General features: G+C 41.0%; 1 protein-coding gene and 4 non-coding genes across 5 annotated transcripts; all 5 read right to left on the bottom strand.

The window, feature by feature from the left end:
- Positions 1–204: 204 nt before the first annotated feature.
- On the bottom strand, positions 205–337 carry LOC123034488. Its single transcript, XR_006416769.1, has one exon. It is a non-coding gene; the product is annotated as a small nucleolar RNA SNORA35 (small nucleolar RNA).
- Positions 338–878: 541 nt separating this feature from the next.
- On the bottom strand, positions 879–7386 carry RPS8 (ribosomal protein S8). The gene is made up of 6 exons (XM_044441837.1): positions 7314–7386; positions 6731–6837; positions 5822–5921; positions 2449–2624; positions 1693–1822; positions 879–1040 (listed from the first exon to the last, which is right to left on the bottom strand). Exons 1-6 carry the CDS (start codon positions 7315–7317, stop codon positions 931–933), a joined length of 627 nt encoding a protein of 208 aa, XP_044297772.1. The 5' UTR covers positions 7318–7386; the 3' UTR covers positions 879–930.
- LOC123034422 lies at positions 2248–2321 on the bottom strand. Its single transcript, XR_006416746.1, has one exon. It is a non-coding gene; the product is annotated as a small nucleolar RNA SNORD38 (small nucleolar RNA).
- LOC123034429 lies at positions 6005–6107 on the bottom strand. The gene has a single exon (XR_006416748.1). It is a non-coding gene; the product is annotated as a small nucleolar RNA SNORD46 (small nucleolar RNA).
- LOC123034412 lies at positions 6932–7020 on the bottom strand. Its single transcript, XR_006416744.1, has one exon. It is a non-coding gene; the product is annotated as a small nucleolar RNA SNORD55/SNORD39 (small nucleolar RNA).
- Positions 7387–7841: the final 455 nt, after the last annotated feature.

Genomic DNA, 7841 nt, shown 5'->3' with positions numbered 1-7841 from the left:
GGGGTTGGACCTGATGGCTTATACGTAAATGGTTGTATATTCATTTTACATGACCTCAAACTCTTGTGGAAATCTATTGCATTATTTATGTTCAACTGGAGAATGGGCGTTATACCTGATATTTACAGTTATCAATTTGGACTCACATTTGTATTTAGAGGCTTTTCCCTCCAAAAGTAGAATTTAACACATTAGAAAGTAGGAGGTTGTTCCCAGCTTTCGAAAGGACCAGACTTTTGGAAAGAAGCCTAGTCCTTCTGCTAGAAGGGAATTTATCTTGCACTGGAATGAGACCAAGAAGTCACGAAAAAGACAAGTTGGTCACTTAGAAGTGCATCAACGGTTCTGTGCTAATGCAAAATACTGCGCTAATCAAGCTATAAATAAAAGTATCTGCTTTTCTTTACTCAAAACCATGCATGCAACAAGATCAGTAGAAACACAGTCTATCTGGAGATGGCCAGTTCATATTTTCCAGTGTATTTGGCTACCTGTACAAAGTCCATGCAAAGCAAGGTATTTCCAAGAGCACACTTCCAAGCTTACACTGTAGCTGAAGTAGGACAGGTAACAGCACGACTCATTTGCACTGTGCTATCAGAGTGCTATTCCAAAACTATAATTAGTAAGAACCTGTAACCTTTAATACACATCAAAGCATTAGTACTGAGGAATACAACCACATGCTGCTGATCACAGCCCCTTCCTGCACCTTACAGAACTTACTCAACACATGAACTCAGAGGTCCATGATAGGTCTACTGATTCAAGTTTAATTTCTACTTTTCTCCCCCACCCTTCTTCTTCCTTAACTACAATGGCTAGAAAATGTATATGTGAATCTTCTTTCCAATACCCATAAATAACCACATGAATAATTTTTAACAAGACTCTGGGATATTTATTTAGTTTGTTAGGTGCAGCAACTGTTCATTTGCCTTTCCTGGCCTTGATCTTCCTCAGGTAGAATTCTAATTCCTTGCCTTCCAGAAGATAGCCATCTGCTCGGCCACACTGTCCAGGTCTGGAGGCAATGCAAGCTGCAAAATGAAGCACATTATTAAAGAAGCATGTCTGTATTTTATATAAAGGTATATAAAAATTAAAGGTACTAAGTGCAAGATACATCTTGTCAAACTTCATGTCAGGAAGTCACTAATCTAAATTATACATGTATATATCCACTAATACATAATAAATTCTGGGAATCAAAACCTTAACCAATCGCTTGGTAACAGGTCTGAATTAACAGAACTCAGGGGGTCCCTCCACCTACTAAGTTGCAGTGCCTATCTAAGAATGCAGAATGCAGTCACCTTCAGCATTTCAACTGTCGCCACTCACATTCAATAGCAGAACTGGATGATGTTTTCATCATAGCAGCAACTTCATCAGTTAATCATCCAGGAGAACAATGTGGTATCTCAATTTCAAACTAACACTCTTCCATGAGTGGCAATCTTCACTAGGTTGAGACTGCACCACTTATCTAGCATAATCATTCAAGTTTAGTTAATTTCTATGCCTAGTGTTAAACCAACAAAGTATCCTCTCCATAATGCCAAGCAAGGTTTGCATTGAAAATGTGTTTTATATCAATGAGGAGTATACCTCCACATAATAACCTATTGGGCAAATACAGCTTTCACTCTATGCAAAGGAATGTCATTTTTTTCTACTTTTGGGCCTCACCAAGTAGTTTCCCTTGCTGGAATTGCTCTTCCAGAAGGCTACTGATCTTTGCGTTCTTTTTCCGTTCATCATACTTCTTCTGAATTTTCTTTGAACGCTTTTTGTTTAAGATTTCTTCTTCCTCAGGTGTCTGAAAGAACAACAAAAAGTAAAACTGGTTGAGTTTAAGCATCATAGCAATATTATACCAAGTTTTTTACTTGTTCAAAATGACTTCAACCATTGGCTCAAACATCTGAATGACCACAAGTTGTCCACATCTGTAATATGTCATTGAGCCACTGCTAGAAACATATTCACAAACAGGAATTAAGCTGATCTTCTGAGTTTTCTTTAAGACATATGTTCCCATGAATCTGTAATGTGATTCTATAAATCAGCCTTCCCTAAGTTGGAAGTTCAAACCATCTGGAGGGCACCAATTCTCATTGGCCCCAACCATCATGGCCAATGGTCACAAATGCTGGGAGTTGTAGCCCAAAACATCCAGAAGGTGCCAGCTTGTGAAAGGCAACTCTAAATGGACAAAGGTTCATGTAGAGCTTGGGCACAGGCCTTCTTCAGATAAATAAGTTTGTCATCGCACTCCATTCAGTAGCAGAACTGGACAAAGTTATCATCACCAGAAGACAAATATCCCAATTCTAGCACACAGTAACTGGAAGTATTAAAAACAAAGGATGCTGTCACGTCAAGCATCTGGAATCCCTAAGGGAAAGAAGCAAACCAAGCATAATCAACCCAGTCTATACATACCAGCTTGGCACCTTTCTTGCGCCCAAGGGGCAAGGCGTAGTGGGATTCATACCACTGCCGGTATGGTGTGCTGTCAATGAGTACAATGCAGTTTTTGACCAGGGTCTTTGTGCGCACCAATTCATTGTTTGATGCATTGTACACCACATCAATGATTCTAGTTTTGCGGGTACAGCCTGTAAGAAAAAGGGAGTGTTACTGTCTTCCAAGAACAAAAGACAAGTTCATAGTGCAACATTATGCCAAATTCATAAATCCTACTTAATTTTGAAGGTTGCAGGATCTGGATAGTTTCCATTTTTAGAACAAAAGCAATGAAGCTGTCTGCTTCCATTCCCAAAATGCATCACATTTATAAAACACAGGGAAGTGTAGAACTTGTAAATAATTTGAAAATAGACTGTTAGGTTCCCAGAATATGTTCCTACGGAATTACAGGGATGGTGCCAGGAAAGCTAGAGAGGAGGAAACTGAGGCTAGCGAGGAATGCTAAAAGCAGCAAAAAAGCCTTTTTCAGATATGTCCACAGTAAAAGACAGAGGAAAGAAATGGGGGTTCAACTATTCAATGTGGACAACAAAATTATAACAGATGACAAAGAAAAGGCAGAAGTGCTCAATTTCTACTTTGGCTCAGTCTTCTCCCAGAAGATCTATGAGCTTCCTGATGAAGAGGAAGTACAAGCTGAAGGAGAAGGATGGCAGTTCAAGATTGATAGGGAAATGGTCAATGATCATCTTACTGGGTTGAATGAACTCAAATCTCTAGGGACGGATGAACTACATCCTAGAGGTATTGAAGACCACTGTCTACTATCTTTTAAGAAATCATGGAGGACAGGGGAAAAGGGCTGATATTGCCCCTCTCTTCAAGAAAGAAAAAGAACCTGGGAAAAAGAACCAGTCAGTCTGACTTCAATTCCTGGGAAAATCCTGGAGCAAATTATAGACCAGTCAGTCTGCAAACACCTTGAAAGCAATGCAGTGATTACTACAAGCCAACACAGATTTTGCAAGAACAAACCCCATCAGACTAATCTGATTTCACTTTCTGATTGGGAAGCCTCCCTGATGTTGTGGACATAATCTGTCTTGACTTTGTCAAAAGCGTTGCTAAAGTGCCCCATGGTATCCTGAGTAGCAAACTAGTTAAAAGTGGGCTATATGGAACACTAATCAGGTGGATCCAACATTTGGCTATAGAAAATTGGACTCAAAAAGGGTTCATTAATGGCACCTTCTCAAACTGTGGAGAGGTAACAAGTAAAGCACTGCAGGGTTCAGTCCTGGGCCCACTACTCTTCATTTTCATTCATGACTTCAATGAGGAAGTGCAGGGAACGATTATGAAATCTGCAGATGACACAAAACTACGTGGGAAAGCTAATACCCTGGAAAACAGAAGGAAGATTCTTGATAGGTTGGAATGCTGGGCTAAAAACAACAGAATGAAATTCAACAGGGACAAATGCCAAGTTCTGCACCTAGGAAAAAGAAACCAAACACATTGTTACAAGATGTAGAAGACTTGGCTCAACAATACTGTAAATGAGAAGGATTTTGGAACTGTTGTATATCACAAGTTGAATATGAGTCAACAATGTGATGTGGCTGCAAAAAGGAGAAATGATCTTTTAGGCTGTATTGATAGAAGTATAACTTCCAAATCAAGTGAAGTATTCCCTCATTACTCAGCCCTGGTTAGGCCTCATCCGGAGAACTGCATCCAGTTCTGGGCACCACAGTTTAAGAAAAATGCAGACAAGCTGGAAATGGTTCAGAGGACAACAAGGATGATCCAGGACTGGAAACAAAGTCCTGTGAAGAGAGATTGAAAGAACTGGGCATAATTAGCCTCAAGAAGAGAAGAATGAGGGGAGACACGAAAGCATTCTTCAGGTACTTGAAAGGTTGTCACAAAGGCCAAGATCTCTTCTTCATCATCCCAAAGTGCAGGCATGGAATAATGGGCTCAAGTTACAGGAATCCAGTTACCAGCTAAACATCATGAAGAACTTCCTAACTGTTAGAGCAGTACAATAATGAAATCAATTACATAGGGAAGTTATGGGCTCTCCCACACTAGAGGCATTCAAGATGCAACCTGACAGCCATCTGAGAGGAATGGCTTAACTTGGTGTCCTGCACTGAGCTGGGTGTTGGACCTGATGGCCTTCTGGACCCTTCCAACTCTACTATTCTGACCCTATGAACACAAGTTTATCCTGTATAAATTATTTTGCCTGGACTTCCAATTCATCAAAAATTGGAAGCAGCTGTGGTTACACTGACTCCGAATTAATAGAAGCTGGCAGTTCAGCACATCTGAAAGGCACCAGGCTGTGTTAGTGGCACCAAAAAGAATGAGCAACCTGGAAATTACAGTATTATACCTGCTTTTTATAAATGCAACTAGAAGTTAATTTTACAAGAAATTGAGAATTTACACCTTAATCTTAATTTCATACATTTACGTACACTCCTTGCCTTTATAATGGAGCCAACACAATCTATAGAACCAATTAACTGAAAGATGGGAACCAGCTGCCTAATCCCAACCAAGTCTTAATGACCAGACCTAATATTAAGAAAATGCAAACTCTGCAGTCAGCTAATATTAAACACCCACCAAACAGAAGCATGTAACAACAGCAAGAATGCAAGTGGACAGTCTCACAAGTAAGCCTGAGCAGGAGTGAGGCTAAAAGTTCAAGAAAACCTTCAAAATACCAATGAAATATCAATTCAGTGTAAAATGTCCAGCTACTGATTCTCAGTCTAACCTAACCCACATGGTTGTGGAAAGGAAAAAAAAGGAAATGATTATGCAAGCCATCTTGCATATAAAACATCAAAGCAGATATTAAAAATACAAGCATCTGAATTGTCTCTTAACTCTGCCAGGTATGTTTTTTTCTACCTTTTTGCCCATGGTAGTAAGATGCAGAGATGTTATAGCTTTCTCCTCCTGATCACTGAAGAGCAGTCTTTCAAACCATTATGACCATTCCAAACTACCTCAAGCCCATACAAGTAGTTTGCAGTCCCTTTACACTTAAACATTTCTTTTGAACCAACAAAGTACACAAACTCAGGATAACTATAACACTTGTATCACTGAAAAATTCACAAAAACTGTCTTAAGCACAAACTAATCATCAGTGTCCTTTTCATTGTGCTGGCTGAGCTATGCACCACCACACAAGGCAGCCTTCCTTAAGATGATCCCCTCCAAATATTTTGGACTTCCCATCAGTCCATGCCAGTCCAATGCTGAATAGCCTGGAAACAGCAGTCCAAAACATCTGGAGGACAAAAATTGGGGAAAATCAATATAAGATATCATCTTTGTCACATATTCACTTTGCACTTACATTCAGATCCCCAAGAGAAGTTTCCAACATCCAGGCGCAGAGCACGGTATTTTTTATTTCCACCACGCACCCTTACTGTGTGAATTCTTCTAGGACCGATCTACAACAAAGATTGCAATAGAAAGAGCCACAATCAAGGGCACACAGCACATTTTTTTTAAACAAGTACCAAGCCAGATAGCAAAATGGTCAGTGTAACTATGACAACCCCTTGCATCGGTGAGTGTGATGAAAACCAAAACAGTCTTCAGCACCCACCTAAGGCATAGTTTTCATCACTCCAGTTGCCTCTCAATCTGAGAATAGTAGTCTGGATCCTTGTTCAGCATGTCTTGGAAAACTCTAGACTTTGCACTTACCTCCCCATGCTCCATGATAACCATCTGTTGATGCTGATGGTACTTTTAAACACCATTTGTGATATAGTGCAGCAGTAAGAATTTGCTGTTTAAATGTCAAACATTCCACTAAACCTACACACACTAGTGCATGCATGTGAAGTAGGTTCTTTGAGGTTCATACACAGACAAATGTAAGAGAATAATTGTTTATTATCCACAGATATAAAGCTTAACTCTGAAAAACTGTTAAACTTCAGGATACACCAAGGTGTGTAAAAGACAATTTAAGCAGAAGTCATTTGTTATATCCATCCCAATTTATCCTTTGTGCAAAATGACTCTGCACTAGCATAATCTATTTCCTCTAGGATGATTTTTGAGGCTACTCAAGAACTAATTATCCTTGCACTGAAGTTTTAGCATGGGGCTAAAATTATTTCAGCAAGCATACTTACACTTTCTAGTTTAAAATCGCCTTTTTACATTTTTTGGCCATAATGTCTGCTCTTTAAACACAGATAAAAAATGGCTACACATGCATTCCTCACCAAAAAACAAAACCACATACTTTGGTATTAGCAGGGGGTCGGCCCAACTCATACTTCCTCTTTTTATGATAGGGCTTTCGCTTTCCCCCAGTCTTGCGGCGCTTGTGCCAGTTGTCCCTGGAGATACCTGGATGGGTAGAAATATCAAGCCATAAAGCGGAGAGTGCAACAGGTATAATAAATTCCTCCCACACACTCGCGTGGAAAAGTCTGATATGCCCAGAGTCACTCAGCTCTCCAAGGTAACAAGTCTCCGCATGGCGTACTCAGCCAAATGCAGCAGTGGAAGAAGCTTCATCATCGGAACACCGGACAGAGGAACAAGTTGAGGAAAGAGGATCTGGGGCGCTTTGCCCAAGGAAAAAGCTTCATTTCGCACAGAGCCCCTCCTACCTTGCAGGCCAGTGTGACAACAAGGCCCAGGCCAAGGGAGGCCGCGATCGCAGACACAACACAAAAAGCGAGACTCGGCCGACAATAACCGAAGCTCACTGTTGGGCAAAGGCCCCTCTCCCCGTTACTCGAGTTGCAGATCCACAGAACCGAAACCTGGCCCGGATGGGAGCGGATATTAAAATTCCCTCAATCCTCCGAGCCACTTACCCATCGCTACCCGAAGGCGCCGACAGCAAAGAGAAAGGCGCAAAGGCTCACGGGGCGATTTCTTGTTCGGCAAATATCGCGATAACACCGTCTGCGTAATTTCGTTTCGACGTCTCGTGTCGCATTCTCTGTGCGTCGTACAGTTTTCAAAATGGGACGAACGCGCGTAACCCGGAAAGGAAAGGGTGAGGGTAAGGAAAAAGATTGGGGTACGTTGAGTCATAGTTACACGACAGCCTTGAGTATAGGACCCGCTGTGTGTATTTAGTTATTGATGCAGCTTGGTAAATAGACTACTGTTCTGCATCGGTTGGGAGCTTCGAATCCATTGGGACTTTCGTGCTTCACCACGCAGGTATGTCACTGGGAAGAGCACGTGCCGGCGTTCTTGGTTCTCAGCGCTTGTGTGGAAGAAAGACTTCTTACCTGTGCTTTCCCCCAGTTCTGCAGTATTATGACAGATTCACCGCGCACCTGATAAAGATACAGGTTCATTCAAAGGATTTTCATCATATTTTTTTAAATTAG

Source organism: Varanus komodoensis, unplaced genomic scaffold (genome assembly GCF_004798865.1).
Source record: "Varanus komodoensis strain SLA01 unplaced genomic scaffold, ASM479886v1 scaffold1, whole genome shotgun sequence".
NCBI lineage: Eukaryota > Metazoa > Chordata > Lepidosauria > Squamata > Varanidae > Varanus > Varanus komodoensis.
The sequence above is the reverse complement of the archived record's forward strand: the minus strand, read 5'-3'. Positions and strand labels throughout refer to the sequence as shown.